The sequence below is a fragment of the Ursus americanus genome, chromosome 2 (assembly GCF_024610735.1).
Source record: "Ursus americanus isolate L20-20 chromosome 2, mUrsAme1.1.p, whole genome shotgun sequence".
NCBI classification, from domain to species: Eukaryota; Metazoa; Chordata; class Mammalia; order Carnivora; family Ursidae; genus Ursus; species Ursus americanus.
Window position 1 is genome coordinate 96783960 of NC_142128.1, and position 20698 is coordinate 96804657.

Sequence of the window (20698 nt, forward strand, 5' to 3'; positions counted from 1 at the left end):
AGTTAGCAAACTCAGGCCCTACACAAATGAATTCAAAACATCCAGGCAATTAGTTAAGAGTTATGTACACTACTTGGCCGAAGTCCCTTTGACATCATAAAGCACCACCTTGGATAATGTGGGAGGTTAACAGGACGTGCACACCCATATTCTTCCATATATTGTATTATTATCATCTCATGGAAACCTCTAGGGTCTGGGAGACATTTGGGAAATGCAAATACACACCTCAGTCAAGAATCCATTCTGTTCCTCTTCTATGACTTTGCCATGTGTCACCCCTCCTAAAGCAAGTATTTTCTTCTTAGTGTTTTCTTCTTTAAGACCAGCCTTGAAAATTATCATGGGCAAATAGAAGCAGGAAGGGATAGGTGAGCCCACCTTTTGCTAGGAAGCAGTTTTCTAATAGTTTCCACTCTGGCTCACTAGCGGGATGGCTAGACGTGAGCAGATTCCAACCAGCTGCCCTCAGTTACTCTCGGAAAGCATTTGGTATCGCTGAGGGCCCCCTGAGGACTAGATAGTAGTAAGCACTCTCTCTTCCCTTGAAACGATTAAGGCACCATTGGTTCTTGCTAGTTAGAGTCAGATAGACCTGGATGTGCGCATCATGGGCTACTTGGATAGTACAGGCATAAACATAAGTTAAATTGGCAACTTAATGAAAATATGACCGAGCTTGAGTCTGGGGTATTGAATGCCTAGATGAACATTGCATTAAAACTTTACTACAGGTTGGGATCACGTTCAAGAAATGCTCCAAGCTGACAGTGTTTGAGGTGTTCAAAAGCTCACTGGCAGACAAGCATGCCTAGCATGATAAAGTAGTGACAACTACAGACATCACAGAGAGGCGGCAAGGTCATTGCACGTTTCGAAGAGCATTGATTGTTATTTGAATAAAATATCTTTTCACCAAAAGTCTAACCTTTGCTACAGTGACAAATGAAAGAACTGACAAGCCCTGTGTTTGTGTCCTTTCATAGGAAACCAAAAGAAACACATAGAGGTTAGAGAATGGAGAGATCAAACGTGACGGAAGCCACTTTTTGAGTAGTGGACCCTCAGAATGGAAACGCAATGACAGTTGGCTTGTTTTCTCCTCTATTTCATAAACAGAACTCTATTATGAAGACAGGTTGAAATAGATCTTAAATTGTTGCCATTGTCACAGTCGTCACTTGCCACATTGTCACTTGCAAGCTAGAACCTAAGAATGATGAATATAGCTTTCATCTCTGATAAGCACTGGCCAAAATCTCTCCCATCGTGAATACCATCAAAGGGAGGTACATTTAGGACAGAGACAGAACATAAATGATATATTACCTTTCCCAATACATAATGAATAGACGTTGAGATTATGCGTAATAATAAATATTTATTCATTACAGCATCTAAATGAATATGAAAGACATGAAAAATAAAAATACAAGAAAATAAGTTGGCTCATGCAGCACTTTTATAAAAAGTGAATATAATCTAATTAGTCCAGGAGTTTATGAAGGAAAATGAGCTGGCTGGCTGGTGAGGAAACCGGCCCGAAGGCCACTATGTAGTCAGGGTCACAGCTGTATTGGTGGAATGTTGGGCTCCTGTAGGCTGGGTCTGTTTCACGTTTCTCCTGGTAGACTTGTCCACACTTTCTACTGCCTTTTTCACCCAGTCAGCTTGCGGATCAGCACAGACTTTAAGACCACGTCTGGTGATAAATCTGCAATGCAAGGAAAAGATAGAGTTAGTCACATCCTCACAGCCCTGGAACCAGGAGTTAAGATCAGGCCAGCTATAAGAGATTTTGTGCAGAAATTGTTCTCAAAACCTTGACACCATAAATGAAAACCTTTCTCCTGCCATCTATTTCAACACAAAAGAGAAATACATCCAGGTAATACCCAGCTCCTTTGTTCATCATAATTCTCAGACTCCTTTTTCCACCCAAGCTACCAAATGTAACTATGCTGGACATCTGAGGTCATCTAGTTATTACATACATATACTAATTATTACATACATCTTCCTTTTCACATCTAGTTATTACTATGCTGGACATCTGAGGTCATCTAGTTATTACATTACATATACTAATTATTACATACATCTTCCTTTTCACATCTAAACACACTCGGCTTGTTTTCTGGACAAAGGTGATTTCTTTATTTAATTTCTTCGGGTAAAATTCCAGTTATGTGTTGGGAAGAGCTGCTATTCTGAAAATGAGATCCTGGAAAGAGTATGGTACTCTGTAGGCTGGTTTTTCACACATTTCCTTGAGATATGGTAGCTGATAAAACATGGCACTCTCCTCCAGCACAGCATCACAGAAGGGAGGCGAGGGGAAGCCTCCCCCACCAGTGTGACTATATGGTCAAATCCTGAGCCAAAGCAGCCATCTCTAAACCCAACCCTCAGAACTGAGCACAATAGTCCCCCGTTTCCCACTCAGAGCCTTCTGCTGAACTAAATCAGAAAGGAGGATGATATTCTTCATTTGACGGTCAGATTTTCTCAATCATTGTTATTTGGTGCTACATAAAGACATGGTTCATTGGAAAAACAAAGGGGCTATTGATTCACTTGAGATCTTCCTCCATGCCAGCTTCCTGAGGAGGGCAGCATTTCTATACACTGTGTCCCATCGAGCCCAGCTTTTGGGGAGACAAACTTACATTACTGCTTTCATGGAGCCCTCCTTGATGGTGTAGGTCTTGATGTTTTTAACTGGCAGTCTCTTGGTCGTTAGACTCACACAGATGCTCCTTTCTAGGACTTCACTCCCCACACCTGATGAAGAAAACCAAGCAGACAAACCAAAATAAATTATCATTTCAAATAGTATGAATGTTACAGTGTTATAAATAAAATAACAAAGAGTGATGTGATAAAGAGTAATTCGGGGAAGGCAACATTAAATGTGGGAAGGGGCACATGTGCTATTTTAAATGGGAAGGTGCGAGATATCTAAAGGACCGTTCATCCTCCATAGAAATCCCCTGCCCCAAGGGGATTTCTAAACTTCAGAGAGCAATCTTACATTGGAGAAGGGGAAATAACTTGGGAGAGTTAATAATATTAAAGGTTTGGTAGAATCTAAACAAGGTTTCTATGTGCTGATTTTCTGCTAAGGTAAAATGACTGGTATTTCTTCCCAGGGAAATATTCAGCTAAAAAGCATCTCAAGTAACAACTAATGACGATCACGTTTGATCTATGATGTTGCTGATATCAGAAGGCTTTTTAAAACATGACACTAAATATAAGGTGTTTCTCAGCTGGCTGTGCCCCTCTTCATCCCTCCTTTCCAGCACTCCCGGTATCCCGTCCACACATGGACTCCCAAGACCCAAAGAATCCTACTAGACTCCAAACCCCCAGACCTTCTTACTGTCAGCAGTGTTATCGGTGAAGACACCCTCACTCCTGTTGCAGAACTCAATCAGGGCAGAGATTGCTTTGCCCACAGTTGTACGTAGAGGCTAAGCCCCAGTGGGACTCATAGAGGTCATTCAAGGAGGAAGCTTAGGAAGTGACCCAAGTGTCTGTAGTCCTCCTCTGTCTGCAACAGAGGGTCACTGCCCCTGCCCATACCTGGGTTTCCACCAAACAGCAGACCTATTGTCTCAGCAAAAGGCCAGCCACATCGCAATATTTGGCCTAATGTACTGGCCTTAAAGCTGTTGGTTTCATCAATATTTATTTGGCCCACAATTTCAGGGAGTTCCAGACTTTGCCACCACTATTCACGGACACCCTTAGGGATCCATGATCAGATTCAGATGTCCTATTCTAAGTAGTAAGTCTACAAATTAGGAGGCTGAAAGGAGAGTAAACTGAAACATTAATTATACTTGAAGGATATTCTCTTTTATTGCCAGAGCTACAAGGAGAAGTAAACGTCCATCAGTTGGAGAAAAAAATGATCCTTTAAGAAAATATGTGTAGGGCAGTCAGGTGAGGCTCAGTAGAGCTAAGTCTCATCTGGGTATATCTTGCAGGTTTATCCGAATGTGTGGAAGGCATTGATCTATTTGTTAGGACTTAACATATGGTCTCTTATAAATTAGTTTATCATTAACGGGAACAATACTCACAGCAGGAATAACAGACTCTCCCGTATACTTGAAGGTAATATTGATTTCCTGGGTATGAGGACATGAGATCCCAATCATGTCTTTAACAGAAATAACTGGTTCTCTTCAGAATATACAACCTCCAACTTATCCCCGCATTATGACTAAACTTCCAAAAACGTTGAGAATTTATCAAGATCGATTAAATAGGCAAAAGCTACAAAGGCACATATAATCATCACCACCATTCCACAGCTAACATTAATCAAGAAATTATTACTAGTGAGGAAGCCTGATAAGTATTCCTGAATTGTTGGGTTTTGTTTTTTCTTTTCATTTTAATCCCAGGTGAGAGTATCTGTCATTATGTTCAGCTTATAAGTAAACGTAGGTCCAGAGAGGTTGAGAAATTTACCCCAAATCACGCAATTATGAAAAGTAGGAGCCCGGATTGTAAGCAAGTTCTGTCCATCTTCAGAATCTATAAAGTCCCCTGAACTCAAAATTATCGTTCCCATTTTGCACATGGGAAGTCAGAGGCTTCCCCTGGGGAGAGCCGTTTACTCTGGTCAGAACCTGAGTCACACCCCAAATGCATGCCCACCCGCCTGCGTATCAGTTCCTCTCTCAGACAGAACCTTCCGACTTACCTTCCACGATGAATTCAGTGAGAAAGCAGATCCCAAGCAGCGCCAGGAGGAGAGGTCTCATGGCTGAGGTCCTGCTGAGCTGTGCGAGGAGAAGGTGAGGAACGGCTGCTCTTAGCAGCCTCTTAATTCCTCCAGTGGTCAGCGGACTTCCTGTGGTGAGAAGGGGCTTTCAGGGTGGGTGTGGAATCGTGGAAAGTCTGTGCAGTACAGATGCTTTTTTCTTTAAGAAAAAGTTCCTTTGCCCCCACTCATACGAACCCCACACTTTCTGGCCTTTGCCCCTGCTCCTGTGGTTAACGTGTCAATGAAACCAAATGTGTGCATAAAGGAACGTGGTTGTCTCATCTCCTGCCACCAGCCGAAATTCAAATCTTCCACTGCAGATATGCCCCAAGGCCACATCGGTACCGTGGCCCACCACGGGGACAGTGTGAGGAAATGGGAGTGCGGTGGTCACTGTGGTCCTGCTCCCCCACCTATCTCATGTCACATCCGCTCTGACGTGAGGGTTCCGCCACCAAGGCTCACGAGCCCCTGATACCATCCAGAGCAACTGTGTAGGGGCCACAGGGACACTGCTGCCACTCTGAGCTTCTCAGCAATCTTTTTCTTTTCATTTCTCTCCTCTACCCTCGTTCACGTGACTCCCATGTCTTTACACCCCCCCCCCATACCCAAGAAACGGTTAAATAAGAGTGTTTGGAGCATGTCTATACGCACGTTTCCTTTATTGCAACTTAGTATATACCTTTTAAAAACCTTTGAGGAGCGCCTGGGGGGCTCAGTTGGTTAAGTGTCTGCCTTCAGCTCAGGTCATCCCAGGGTCCTGGATCGAGCCCCGCATCAGGCTCCCTGCTCAGCAGGAGCCTGCTTCTTCCTCTCCCTCTGACCCTCCTCTCTGCTTGTGCTCATGTTCTCTCTCTCTCTCTCTCTCTCTCAAATGAATAAATAAAAAAATCTTTTTAAAAAATAAACTTAAAATAAAAACATTTTGAAAAGTTGTCCTGACATGAACTTTATTTAAAAAAAAAAAAGAAAGAGAAAATTATGTATAATCCTATCATTCTGACAGTTTTCATTTTTACATGTTTTTTTCCAGTAAAGCTCTATTGGTAGACATATGTTTACATACTTGTGACATTTACAAATAGTCTTTTAGCATCAGTGTAAATATCTTCCCATGGGTCTTCACAGCCTTCGTGTTTCTTATCTGAGTAAATATATGCACACACGCATTAAACCATTCCCTTATAACACTGTTGTATAGATCACATCTGTAAGGTAGGTTTTCAGTAATATACTGAATCATTTCCCCTCAATAGCCAGAAGTTGGATCACTTGGCAAACCCATATGACCCCCTTTCAGTTCTTGCTACATGTTACTGTATAGTCTTCCCCAAAAGTAGTTTCAACTTGCAGTCTTCTAGCAGGGTTTGATTGTATCAGTTGCACCTTCCTGGCATTTACTTTCTTGTTGTTTTGTCTGGTTTTGTTTTGCGTGGGTATCTATAAAACGTATTTCTAAACTATGTGCTTGCACAAGCAGCTAAAACATTGGCCACGGCTATTAGGTATGTGAGAATAATATTCTCATTCAACATACGTGGAGCTAAAAGGTTTTGCCACTGCTATTAGGGATACAAAAATAAATTCCTATATGTCCATGAAAATTACAGGCTAACCTCTAACGGATTTTTCATTAATGCCATTTAATTTTCCAGCCAGACTTCACTCTGGACCTCAGAGTGGCTTTTTAGTTATCTCTACCTGGCTATACCATCAGTCCTTAACAGCTGAACACATCTTTCCACTCAAAATGCTTTTCCTCCTACTACTCCAACACGGAGGAATATGCTATTTTCTATCCAATTTCCAAACACGGAAGCTGGGATCATCTTAGACTCGTTGCTGTCCACTCATATGTCATCCTCAACAAGCTGTACTAAGTAAACCCTCTAAGTAGCTCTTCAGTAGACCTGCTCCCCTCCTTCCACACTGCTCTAGGCAGGCCCTCATCATCCCTTGTTAGGACCATTGCAGTAGGCCAACTGGTTTCCCAGCGTCAGCTCTCCTCCCTTTCCAATCTATTCCCCACAATATTGCCAGAGTAATTGCTCTAATGCCTTAATCTAATCATGTCATTTCCCTATTGCAAACCTCCTTGCTAATTTCCATTGTCTACAGAATGTATCTCAAATTTCTTATTGTCCTATACAAAGTTGCTCAAGATCTAACACTGCTTTACCTTTTAGACTCACTTTCCACCCCTCACACACGCTCCCAAACCCCCAGCCTCAACAAACGTGTACGTGCTCAACCAAACATCCTATCCTCTCTATACCCCCCACTATTGCTCCCATCCCAGCTCCTTGCTTGTAAACTGCTCCCCTTCCTACAAGTTTTCTTGAATCCTCTAGATAAAATTAAGTTGTGCCATCCTCTGTGCTCCCTTGGAGGTTTGTCTCCACCACTGCTCTATAACTAATCTTATTGCCCTACTCAATTATATTTCTGCGTCTCCCACTAGATGGCAGGCTCCTTGAGAGTGGGGAACTTGACTTAGTCGTCACTGGGTCCCTGGCATTAGAAGAATGTCTGCTATGGTAGTACGTTCGCCAAATAGTTTTTGAATAAATGAATTCTTTTTAAAAGACCAAATTTAGGGTGATGGTACATTGAGTGAAGAATGACCATCTACAAACACAAAGCCAGGAATTGTGCCTGTGGTTTTCTCTTATGTTTTCAATCAAATAGACAATTTGACCAATGGCTGAATATTTACTTAGCATATTGAAATGAAGTTTCTTAAACTCTCAGAATGAATTATTCACTTCCAGTTTTTTCAAAGCACGACAGAGTCTCTGGTGGGGAAGAATTAAGTAACAAGAAAGTAGAAACCTAGTACAAAATGGGGCTAATCTCCTAATATGTGGATATTGATTAATAACAACCAGTGTTGCAAAAGGCAGGATTTCTTTATTTTTTATAACTATACATACACCACATTTTCTCTATCCATTCATCCATCGGTGGACACTTAGGTTGTTTCCATGTCTTGGCTGTTGAGACTAATACTCCTCAATGAGTATGAGGTACAGATGTCTCTTCAAAATAGTGACTTCATTTCCTTTGGATATATACTGTCTTTTTGATGACAGTAGCCTTGCTAACAGGTGTGAGAGGATATCTCATTGTGGCTTTGACTTTCATTTCCCATCATTATTAGAGATGTTAAACACCTTTTCATTTACTGTTGGCCATTTGCATGTCTTTGTAAAAGTGTCTGTTCAGCCTATTTTTAATTGGATTATTTGGATTTTTTTGCTAATGAGTGGGTTGTATGAGTTCCTTATTTTTTTTTATATTAACCCCTTATTAGATATATGGCTTACAAATATTTTCTCCCATTCTGTAGGCTGTCTTTTCATTTTGTTGATTGCTTCTTTTATTATGCAGAAGCCTTTTAGTTTGACATAGTCCCACTTATTTATTTTTAATTTGTTGCGGGTGCTTTTAATGTCATATCCAAAAAGTCATTGCCAAACCAGTGTCAAAAAAACATTTTTTCCAATGTTTTGTTCTAGGAGTTTGATGGTTCTAGGAATTACATTTAAATGTTTAATCCACTTTGAGTGAAATTTCGTGAGTGGTTTAGGGTAGAGGTCCAATTCCATTCTTTTACATGTGAATATGCAGTTTTCTCAGCATCATGTATTGAAGAGGCTATCCTTTCCCCACTGAGTAGTCCAGGCTCATTTGTCAAATACTAACTGACTACCTAAGTATGGGTTTGTTTCTGGGCTCTTGACTCTGTTTCATTGGACTATATGACTGTTTTTATGCCAATACCATACAGTTTTGATTACTATAGCATTGTAATATAGTTTGGAATCAGGAAAATGTCTCCAATTTTTTTTTCAGGACTGCTTTGTCTATTAAGGATCTTAACTGATCCCATATGAACTTTAGAATTGTTTTTTCTATTTCTGTGAAAAATGCCATTGGAATTTTGATAGGAATTGTGTTGAACCTATCAATGTCTTTGGATAGTATGGACATTTTAATAATAATAATTCTTCCAATCCATGAGCACAGAATATCTTTCAATTTATCTGTCTTCCTCAATTTCTTTCATCATTGTCTTATAATTTTCAGTATACAGATCTTTCACCTCCTTGGTCAAATTTATTCCCAAGTATTTATTGGTTTTGATGCTATTGTGAATGGGATTGTTTTCTTCATTTCTTTTTCAGATATTTCATTGTTAGTGTTTAGAAACACAGCTAATTTCTGTATGTTGATTTTGTATCCTGCAACTTTACTAAATTTGTTAGTTGTCGCAGTGTTTTGACAGAGTCTTTAGGATTTTCTATATATCATATCATATCATATCCTCTGCAAACAGAGATTATTTTACTTCTTTCTTTCTAATTTAGATGCCTTTCATTTCTTTTTCTTCCTTAATTGTTCTGGCCAGTATGTCCAGTACTATGTTGAATAAAAGTGGCAAGAATAGACACCCTTGTCTTGTACCTGATCTTAGAAGAAAAGCTTTCCACTTTTCACCATTAAGTATGATGTTAGCTGTGGGTTTGTCATTAATGGCCTTGTTATGTTGAGGTACATTCCTTCTACATGCAATATGTTGTGGATTTTTAATCATGAAAGGATGTCGAATTTTGTCAAATGCTTTTTCTGCATCTATTGAGATAATCATATGAGTTATATCTTTCATTCTATTAATGTGATTTACAGCATCTATTGATTTGCATATGTTGAACTACCCTTGCATCCCAGGGATAATTCCCACTTGATCATGATGGATGATCCTTTGAATGCACTGTTGAATTCAGCTTGCTAGTATTTTGTTGAGAATTTTTTGTGTCTACATTAATCAGGGAGATTAGCCTATAGTTTTCTTTTCTTGTAGTGTTCTTATCTGGCCTTGGTATGAAGATACTGCTGGCCTTATAAAGTGAATTTGGAGTGTTCCCTTCTCCTCAATTTTTTTGGAAGAGTTTGGGAAGGACTGGTGTTAACTTTTTTGTAAAATGTTTAGTAGAATTCACCAGTGAAACCTTTTGGTCTTACACTTTTCTTTGTTGGAAGGCTTTGATCACCAATTAAATCTCCTTCCTCATTATTAGTCTGTCAGACTTTCTATTTCTTTTTGATTCAGTCTTGGTAGGTGATCTGCTTCTAGGAATGTGCCCATTTCTTCTAGATTAGCCAATTTTTCAGCACATAATTTCACTGTAGTCTCTTATGATCTTTGTATTTCTGTGATAGCAGTTGTTATGTCTCCTCTTCCATTTCTGATTTTATTTATTTGAGTCTTCTCTCTTTTTTCCTTAGTTATTCTAGCTATAAGCTTGTCAGTTTTTGTTTACTTTTTCAAAAAGCATCTCTTAAATTCACTGATCCTTTCTGTTGTTTTCCTGGTCTCTCTTTCATTTATTTCTGCTCTGATCATTATTATTCCCTTCATTCTGCTAACTTTGAGTTTAGTTCGTTCTTCTTTTTCTGGTTCCATGAGGTGTGTAAAGTTGGGTTGTTTGAGATAATTTTTTTCCTAATGTGCTTATCCTTATACACTTCCCTCTTAGAACTGCTTACGTTGCATCTCTTAAGCATTGTGATTCCAGTTTCAGATGTTTCAAGATATTTTTAAATTTGCCTTTTGATATCTTTTTTATTGTTTGTTCAGAAGTTTGCTGTTTAATTTCCACATATTTGTAAATATTCCAGTTTTCCTCCTGTTACCGATTTCTAGTTTCATACGATTGTGGTCAGAAGAGATATTTGGTATGAATTCAGTCTTCCTAAATGTGCCAAGACTTGTGTTGTGACCCATCATATGATCTATCCTAAGGTCTGCATGTGCTTGAGAAGAATGTGTATTCTGCTGTTGTTGAATGGAATGATCTGTATATGTTTCTTAGGTCCATTTGGTCTAAAGGGTAGTTCAAGTCCAATGTTTCCTTATTGATTTTCTGTCTCAAAATCTATCCATTGTTGAAAGTCAAGTATTGAAGTCCCCTGATATTACTGTATCATTGGCTTTTTCTCCCTGCAGATCTCTTAGTATTATTTAATATACCTAGGTGCTCCAATGTGTGTTAATCACTTAACTCTAGTGTAAAGGTTAAAGGACAAAAGTATTAAAAATAAATATAGCTATCATAATTTGTTAATGGATACGCAATAAAAAAAGAGATAAATTATGACATAAAAACATAAAATGTGGGTTGGGTAAAAAAAAAGGTAGAGTTTTAATATACAATTGAAGTTAAGTTGTTACCAGTTTACAGTAGATTGTTACATCTGTAAGATGTTTTATGCAAGCCTCATGGTAACCACAAAGCTAAAACCTACAGTAGACACACAAAAGATGAAGAGATGGGAATCAAAGAATACCATTACAGAAGAATCATTAACTCACAAAGAAATCCAGAAAGAGGGGAGCCTGGGTGACTCAGTCAGTTAAGTGTCTGACTCTTAATCTCAGCTCAGGTCTTGATCTCAGGGTCATGAGTTCAAGCCCCACACTGGGCTCCATGCTGGGCGTGGAGCCTACTTAAAAAAAAAGAGAAAGAAAAGAAAAAGAAGTACAGAAAGAAAGGAGGAAAGAAACAAAAGGACTACAAAACAACCAGGAAAAAATAAAAGTTGGCATTAGTAAGTCCTTACCCATCAATAATTTCTTTAAACGTAAATGGATTAAATTCTCAAACCAAAAGGCATAGAATAACTGAATGGCTTTAAAAAACAAAACAAAACCCAACTATGTGCTGCCTCATCCCAGCTTTAAGGATACATATCAGCTCAGAGTAAGGGGGTGAAAGAAGATATTCCACCCACCTGGAAACCAAAAGAGGAGAGAGGTAACTATACTTAGACAAAATAGGCTTTAGGTCAAAAACAGTAACAAGAGGCAAAGAAGGTGATTATATAATGACAAAAGGGTCAATTCATCATGAGGATATAAAATTATAAATATATATACACCCAAAGTCTTTACAAGTCATTCTCTAACATCATCTCCTACTACTCTTTCTCCCTTATCCCTCCACGGCAGTCACAATGACCTCTTTGCTATTTCTCAGGCATGTCAGCCATGCTCCTGCCTCTGAGCCTTTTCACTTGCTTTTTACTCTGCCTGATATTCTCTTTCCACAGACATAAGCATGGCTCACTCCCATTGCTTTCTCATTATGGCTTTTCCTGACCACCCAATTGAAAACTGAACCCATGTACAAATTCTGGTACCACCAGATCTCTCCTTGCTGCTCTATTTCCATGCAGAGTACTTAGTACCATGTACTACAACCATATAATTTACTTGCTGATTTTTAACATTTTCCATCTCCTTCCAGAAATTTTTTTGTCTTTTTCATTCCTCAGAGTCTAGGGCAATGCCTGATGCAGAGAAGGTACTGGATTAATATATTCAGAATAAATGTAAATGCATAAGAGTACATAAGCACAAGCAAATATAAACATTTATACCTGCAAAGTCTAGTACTCTGGAATATCAGTACCACTTATATTTGTGTGGCCACACAATGGGAGGTAGAATCCATTTTTGAAGGAAAGCATTTATTTTTGAGGGAAGAAGATATAAGTATGAAGGATACAAATAAGGAAATATATATTTTCTTTTTACATTTTAGTCTAAATATTTTGATTCATCTGAAAAAAATTAATTTGTATTTCATCATACATAACAGATAATCCACATAATATGTCTTCTGTAGAATGCATGTTTGTGTTATATTCCATTTTTCTATTGGATAAGTTTGTCATTTTAGTATTATGTGTAACAATTCTTTATGTAGTCACCATACTAATTTTTGTCAATTGCAGGTGTTACAGATATTTTCTCTCAGTTTGTAGCTTGTCTTTTCACTTTCTTTATCATGTCTTTGGTAACAAAAAACTACTAATTTTAATGTAATCAAATTTATCAGTGTTTTATTCTATGGTTGTTGCTTTTTGCGCCTTAATAAATTTTTCCCTTCCCCAAAGTCAGAAAGACTGACCCCTACTAAAAGTTTTAAAGTCTTGCATTTGGTGCTTAAATTTTTAACCTTTCTGGTGGTTATTTCTGTATGTGACATGAGATAGAGATCCAAATGCATTTTTTTTCTCTTCGGATAACTGAATTTTCTAGCTCTGTTTATGGAATAGTTTCTCCTTTTCCCACTCTACTGTCATATATCAAAGGTCCATGTATATGTACATCTCTTCTAAATTCTCTAGTCTGTTCCACTGGTAATTTGTCTATCCTTGACTCATACCATGCTATGCTAATTACTGTAGTCTTATAATTTAACCTTAATGTCTAGTAAGGCAAGCCCTCTTTTCTTATCTTTTTCTTCAGAAGTACCTTGGCTTAAGCTCACTAGTGATCATGAAAATGTAAATCAAGACTATGGCATGATCCCATTTTATTCCCATTCAAATGACCAAATTAAGAAGTTTGATAACACGTCTGTGATGCCAAAGATACGGAGCAACGTCTATTACACATGGCATTAGAGACTGGCACAGCACTTAGAAAGCAGTTTGGCATTATTGTGTAAAGCTAAATGTTTGCATACTATGAAGCTCTAGAAACTCTACTCCTGGTATATAGACAGATACAGATATAAGTACAGGTATATACTTAGATAATATCAAAAGGAAGGAGCACAAAGATACAAGTTATTTGGAACATTCAAGTCTTTACATTTGGGGGTAGGTTCGTGGTGGTACATTACACAGTTTAATTAATTGAATAAAAGAGGGTCATATACAAACCAAAGAGGATGACGTATAATGGTATAACTCAGATTAGACCAACTCGTATAGCAAACGAGCTCAAACTCTCAGTGGCATACCACTGAAAAAGTTTATTATTCACTCACACAAAAATCAATGCAGAAGTTCCTGGTCAGTTGTCTCCCTCAGAGGTCCTCCTCCAAAAGGTGTTTCAGGAATCTAAGCTGCTTCCTCCTTTGGGCAAAACCAGCCATTAGGGCCTCGGAGTCCTTTTCTTCCAGCTCCAAGACAGGACAAAAGACCATGGAAAAGTCATGCCTACTCTTAACTATTTTGACCTGGAAGTGATATTTATTCTTTGGTCCCATTTCGTCGGTAAGAACTAGTTATCTGGTCCCATTTAGACACAAGGACGGAGTGGGAGAAGGGGGTTGCATCTCAGAAATGTAATCTAGATCTGTGTCTGGAAAGAAGATCAATGAAGGCCTAGTGTGCCCTGTCACAGCCATACAGCTATGATTAATCCAATTGTGCCATGAGGTTCCATTTTTTTAAAGGACAGAAGTAAAGAAATATTATGATGACTAATTGTTTTCTTTAAAACATGCTCCCAGTACATCTCTTAAACTATACTTAGTTTTTTTCCCTAAATTAAAAGAACTTTGTTATATTTTTTCTGATAAAAACAGTGTGATTGTTGTAAAAAAAATCAGACTATAGAAAAGTTTAAAAAGAAAGAAAAATTCACCTAAATCCCACTGCCCAGAGATAACTATTTATCCACTGTTTATAGACCTTCCTCCAGACATCTTTCTAGGCAAGATATGCCTGTGCGTATTATATCCCTTTACCACCTTTCTATAGCATTCGATGGCTGAAGATTCGTCATACATTTGCAGTGTGTGAGGTTTGGGGCTAAGCATTGAAGGGCGTTAACCCATTTAATCCCTCATAACATATAATGAATTGAGTAGAATTATTATTTACATATTATAGATGAAAGAATTGAGGCTAGGAGAGGTTAAGTTATTCACTCACAATTACAAAACTGAGTGATAAAAGAGTGAAGGTCTGACAGATTCCAAAGTCAACCTTTAACCAAGGCACTGTCAGATATTCTCCGATGTACTACTACTCCCTTATTGCTAATCCCTGGGTTATATCCTTTTTTTTTTTTAAACCCTAGACCACATAGCAAGGAGAATATACATGTCTCCAAACTTCGTATGCTTTTCTGTGTATCTCTTTGTCATAAGTTTCCTCCTGGAAATTTTTACAAGATGGTCTCTTACTTTCATACATTTTTCTTTTTCTTTTTCTTTTTTGTATTTTTATTTATTTATTTATTTTTAATATTTTTTTATTATATTATGTTAGTCATCATACAGTACATCCCTGGTTTCTGTAAAGTTCGATGATTCATTAGTTGCGTATAACACCCAGTGCACCATGCAATACGTGCCCTCCCCAACCCCATCACCAGCCTATCCCATTCCCCCACCACCTCCCCTCTGAAGCCCACAGTTTGTTTCTCAGAGTCCATAGTCTCTCATGCTTCATTCCCCCTTCTGATTACCCCCCCTTTCTTTATCCCTTTCTTGTCCTACCGATCATCCTAGTTCTTATGTTCCATAGATGAGAGAAACCATATGATAATTGTCTTTCTCTGCTTGACTTATTTCACTTAGCATTATCTCCTCCAGTGCCGTCCATATGGTAGCAAATGTTGAGAAATCGTTCTTTTTGATGACTGAGTAATATTCCATTGTATATATGGACCACATCTTCTTAATCCAGTCATCTGTTGAAGGGCATCTCGGCTCCTTCCACGATTTAGCTATTGTGGACAGAGTTGCTATGAATATTGGGGTGCATATGGCCCTTCTCTTCACTACGTCTGTATCTTTGGGGTAAATACCCAGTAGTGCAATGGCTGGATCATAGGGTATCTCAATTTTTAACTCTTTAAGAGACCTCCACACTGTTTTCCAGAGTGGCTGTACCAACTTGCATTCCCACCAACAATGTAGGAGGGATCCCCTCTCTCCACATCCTCTCCAACAATTGTTGTTTCTTGCATTGTCAATTTTTGCCATTCTAACTGGCATAAGGTGGTATCTTAGTGTGGTTTTGATTTGAATTTCCCTGATGGCTAATGATTTTGAACAAATTTTCATGTGTCTGTTAGCCATTTATATGTCTTCATTGGAAAAGCGTCTGTTCATATCTTCTGCTTTCTGCTTTCTTAAGAAGTACAAAGGTTGAATATATAAAAACGAAGCTGGCTGGCAAATTTGTACCACATAAGATAACTCTCAACGATCAATGCTTGTCCACTGGTCTACAAAGACAAATTTGTTACATGAAAGTCAATTCTTGGGTATTTATGTATGACGTATGAAACTGCAGCTTAGAGTAAAGTCAAAATTAAAGTTGATATACACTACAACCAGTAAGTCATGAAAGTACCTATCTTCCCAAATCTACCAACACTGGATTTTATCAATCATTTCAACCATTGCAAACTTATGAGTGAAAGGTTAAGATTATATCTTATTGCTGTTCAGTTTTAATTGCTTTGACTCCTGGTGGGGTTAATAATCTTTTATGAATTACCGTTTCCAAATTTTGTCCATTTACATTGGAATGTTTGTACTTTCCCTTTTTATTGGTGAGCGTGCTTTATCATATTTATCACAACTATTTTCTACTAAATTTCCTGACTATTGCAATGCTTGTTATACATACAAAGCAAGGATCCTAGCTACATTCATATTTATGCGGTTCTGATTTCTGACAGGAACTACAAATACGTCCTGCAAACCTCAAGAATATCTTTGCTAACAGAAACCTCAGCTTAAAAATATAGATAAAACAGTTTAGTTTTCTTATCTTATCTGAGATCTGGACCAGGGGTTTCTATGATGGGAAAGTATCTTGTAGTTCTGACATTTTCTTTGGGGCCTCTCACCAAATCAATAATGAACAGAACACTATTTATTAGTACTTCTACTGTGCGTTCCCTACTTATTAAGTAGGTGACTTATCGCAAAGAAATACCGCCGAAAAGGGAGTAAAAGCAACTCTAGGCCATGAATATCAGGAGCCACAGACGAGCTTTGAGGAATCAGCCATTCATTCAGGTCTTTCAGTGACTCAGTGCTCCTACTTTTACCTCTATCGACCCCATGGCAATATGGTGGAAACTGGTAATATTATGTCAACAAAGTACTCAGATAACATACACATTACAAGTCTAATTTTTAACCGTGTTCTTTCTCTTTTGCCATGTAAATTAGACCACAGCCTATAAGACAATAACGCGATTAGGAAAACGACGTTAAGAAAATTACACAGTTTGTGGATACATTTTTATCTTTCAGTTCAGGGTAATTAAAGAGAAGAGAGAAACAGAGCATGCGCTAATATGAATTGAGGGAGTAGCCTGGGCATGTTCCCAGAGGTTTCCAAGCAGTTTGGCGGGGGCTGCAGTGAGTACTGTGAAAATAAGTAAATAAACATACTTTGATTTTTGAGTTGCCACCAAAGGCCCACCTGACCCAAAGCAATTCTCCCAACATTCTGACATAATATCTGAAATCCCTCCATTAAAATCATTCACTTATTCATTCAATAAAGATAGTTCTTACTATGTATAAGATACTGTCTTAGGAACGGGAGAAAAGAACGAGGCATGATTCATGTTCTGGTGGGGGAGCCATATCTACACACGTATAGGTATATATATCATAATCCATTGCAACGTAATAGCTGCTACAGTAGTTTGATCAATTACTTGAAATGGAACATTGAATGTTCAGGAACCACAATTAATCCTGGGATAAATAAGGCATACAGCCTCCCTCTCAGGCATTAAAAATGAACTATGGTTAAAGCATTACATCATAGACTGTCACCCTGTGAAGCAGAGAAGGTCCCTAAAGGAAGGTACAGAGAAGCTAAACTCTGAAGAACGACAAAAAGGTTAGGTCCACAAGGATTTCTCGAAGTATTTTATACCAAACACTAGCTCTGTAAGTTATTCTGTGAAACAAGAACAGGGGGGTCCATTTCTAATAAGCTTGGAAATTTTTGTGCACTATGAAATGACAGGGTGTATCACCATATTAAAAGCTCTGAAAAGTCCTGTAGGAAAAAATGGCTAACCGAGCATTCCCTAAACACTTTTAAGTTAGAGAATCCTTTCTCATAGAAGACTTAAACCAAATGGAGATGTATTTCAGAAACACCAATCTAGAACAAGGATTCCGTCTAGGGATGGTGGTACTAAAAGTGTAGGTATGATGGGTTATGATGGGGGAAGGTACTACACAAGCTACAGCCTGCCCAGGAGGAGGAGGGGTTGGAGATAATTTGATGGTTAATTCAACACAGGTGGAGACAGAGTACTTGATGCTCACTGGAAATCCAATTGAATTATACATTTTTCAGGTGAATTCCCCAGCCTGCGGGGAATCTTGGCTCTGTGGTACTTTTCTCCCTGATTACTACCCTGTGTCTGCTTATTTTCCAATAAAATTGTACATCTTTTTCTCACAATTTACAAAAACAATCTTATTCAGTAACCAATTAATACCATAACTGATGCTGCTTACTTCCAGAAATCACTAACAAGGAATTGCTTAGCGTTTACACGATAGGTTATTTTTTTTTAATTTTATATGTGATACTGTGTAAGGATAATTCTTTTCCTTCCAAAACACAAGAATTAAATAGAATAAAAATAGCTATTTCCTACCTTGGACTTTGAGTAAATAGTCAAACCTATAAAATTAATCATTTGAGTTACTGAGTTTTTTTTAGTTAGCGACATCTAATGAACTATGCTGGATAGATGTTACCTATAACTGACAGATATTATTAATAGTAAGTCTGTTTCAATAGCAAAACCCAGGGATCAGCGCAACACACCCATCTCATGTTTTGTAAATAAAGCTTTATTGGAACACATCAATGCCTACTTGCTTGTGTATCATTGAGGGCTGTTTGCACACTACAACAGCAGAGTCGATGAGTTGCATGCTTTTAAAACCGAAAATATTTGCTATCTTTCCCTTTACAGAAAAAGTTTGCATCTCTGACTTGCATGCGTAATTAAAACCAGTTACGTTCAATAGAATATCAACTATATAAAACATGCGGGGGGGGGGGGGGAAGGCTAAAGAAGTACACCAAGACATTTACCAAGTTCATGGTCAGGCTGGCAGGGAAGGATGAAATCTAATAAGAGCTAGCTTCTGACATGTCAAGCTTCTGTATCATTTATAGCAATTTTATTTATTCTTTGGTAGTGAAAGTATGTGGTATTCATAGACAGGAACTTTCTCATTAGGTGGATTCATATTCACCTTTGTGTCTTGATAAAAGGTACACAATAACCAAAAAAGAATGCAAAGAAATTTCTAAAAGGGTTGCGGTAATCAGCAGGTTAAAAACCACTGCTCTGCACTACATAGCCAGGTATCATCAGGGCCAGGAGTCCACAGGTTCTAGGTGACACAGGAAATGTCGCATACTGACCACCACACACACAAGTGGCTTAAAAATAGTCTCCATTACATTGTTCATTGTTCACAGGTCAGTGGGGAATGTCACCAGAAGAAGCCATAGAGTCAAAGTAACCAACTATCCAGGGAAGGTTAGTCTGGGAAGAAGAAAGGTGCCTAGCCTCTATGATATCAAGTTAACCATTTCGCCAGGAAATTAAAGTCAATAAGCAAAGGAGTAGTTGTTTTGATTTTGGTTTTGGTTTTTCAGAAAGCTGTCATTTTGGCCACAAAATCTGCCATAAACTTAAAATCCTCTGTTGCCGTAGAATTCAAAGCATTTACGGATTTCCTAAATTGGCTGTTAATCAGACTCAGTCCGCCTGGAAAGAAGCACGCACCTGCCCGCACCTGAGGCCCAACCCCGGCGGCCAGCAGCGTCTGAAGGAGCCTCTCCTCGAGAAGCCACACGCTGCATGGGAACCGTGAGCTGTAGAGCCAGGGTCAGTAGACCTTATCCTTTTCCCAGATCAGCCTCTGCAAGATGTGTTCCCAAAAGGAGAATCAAAATCCTCCCCGCTTCCCACGCGTCAGAATTAGAAACAGAACAGGCAACGTGTCGGGATCATAAAAGGGACTCCGTAAATGGCACAATTATCATCAAAGGCAGACACTGAAACCATCACAAAGACTCGGACACTGAGCCATGTCTGCCAGAGAAGCTTGTGACAGAGAAGCAGTGTGTGGTTTTCTTCAGGGTTACGATTTCATTTTTATGAATAATAAATGACTGATTTTTTGGAGTCAGCCAAACCTGTGACTCTCTGCTTCCCCATATCTGGCCTCCTCCCCGTAGCTGAAATATCAGAAGGAAGATGGATGCGTGTCACTAGACACCTTTAACCTCAAGCTAGAAGACATTTTCATCTGATGCCAAAGGAGCAGCCACAAGTACAAGACCTCTTTACGATGGAGTCATGAGCGTTACATATTACCTAGTTATCTAATTAACCAAAATGACTTTTATTTTAATCTTTATTGAACATTTTCCCGATTTTTTTCACAGAGCAGAGTGAAAAAAAATTGAATCCTTGATGACAGAGGTTCAATCAATTTATATAGTGCTATGACATGTCCAAGAGCGTATCATGCAGAAGCTAGCAGGATTCTGAGATCGCATGCTTTCCCTTAAGAGATAGGACACCAGTTTGAATCTAAGTGGGGCCCCAAAGTTGACTGTAGAATCAAACTGATCAACTGTCGTCTTATCAGAGGCTTACTATGTGCACTCCATATAAAGTAGCCGTCCCTACCCCCATTCCCCAAATCTCTTGTCACCTGCTTTATTTTAGTTCATAGCTCATATCATCACCACTTGACATATTTTTACATATTCTGCACATTGTTCTCTCTCTACTGGACTATGATGCCCATAAGAGCTGAGTCTGTCTCACTATTGAATCCTCAGCACCTAATGTAGGATTCAAGAAATACTTAGTAATTGAATAAATAAATACAAACGAACTTTCTTGTCATTTTATTCTTTCTTCTAAGAACTAAAAGCAGAAGCCCTGTTCAATTTAACTCAGACCTAGCTACCCGACACTGATAATGTCCTAGTAAGACAAAGAATATAAGGGGGGAAAGGCCAAAGGGCATGGGGACTACAGCCGGCCTTAAACATAAGCTAGCCAATCCACCGTCTTTT

General features: G+C 38.6%; 1 protein-coding gene across 1 annotated transcript; it reads right to left on the reverse strand.

Moving 5' to 3' along the window:
• Positions 1 to 1361: 1361 nt before the first annotated feature.
• On the reverse strand, positions 1362 to 5061 carry LOC123792632 (cytokine SCM-1 beta-like). The gene is made up of 3 exons (XM_045797938.2): positions 4721 to 5061; positions 2670 to 2784; positions 1362 to 1714 (listed from the first exon to the last, which is right to left on the reverse strand). The coding sequence occupies exons 1-3, from the start codon at positions 4779 to 4781 to the stop codon at positions 1552 to 1554; spliced, it is 339 nt and encodes a 112-aa protein (XP_045653894.1). The 5' UTR covers positions 4782 to 5061; the 3' UTR covers positions 1362 to 1551.
• Between the last annotated feature and the right edge of the window lie 15637 nt (positions 5062 to 20698).

Excerpts from the sequence above, each read along its gene's own strand:
- LOC123792632 (XM_045797938.2), bottom strand. The coding sequence starts at position 4,781 with ATGAGACCTCTCCTCCTGGCGCTGCTTGGGATCTGCTTTCTCACTGAA. Across the intron at positions 2,785-4,720 it reads CACTGAATTCATCGTGGAAG|GTGTGGGGAGTGAAGTCCTA; the intron begins GTAAGTCGGAAG and ends TTTCTTCATCAG. Across the intron at positions 1,715-2,669 it reads GGCTCCATGAAAGCAGTAAT|ATTTATCACCAGACGTGGTC; the intron begins GTAAGTTTGTCT and ends CTTGCATTGCAG.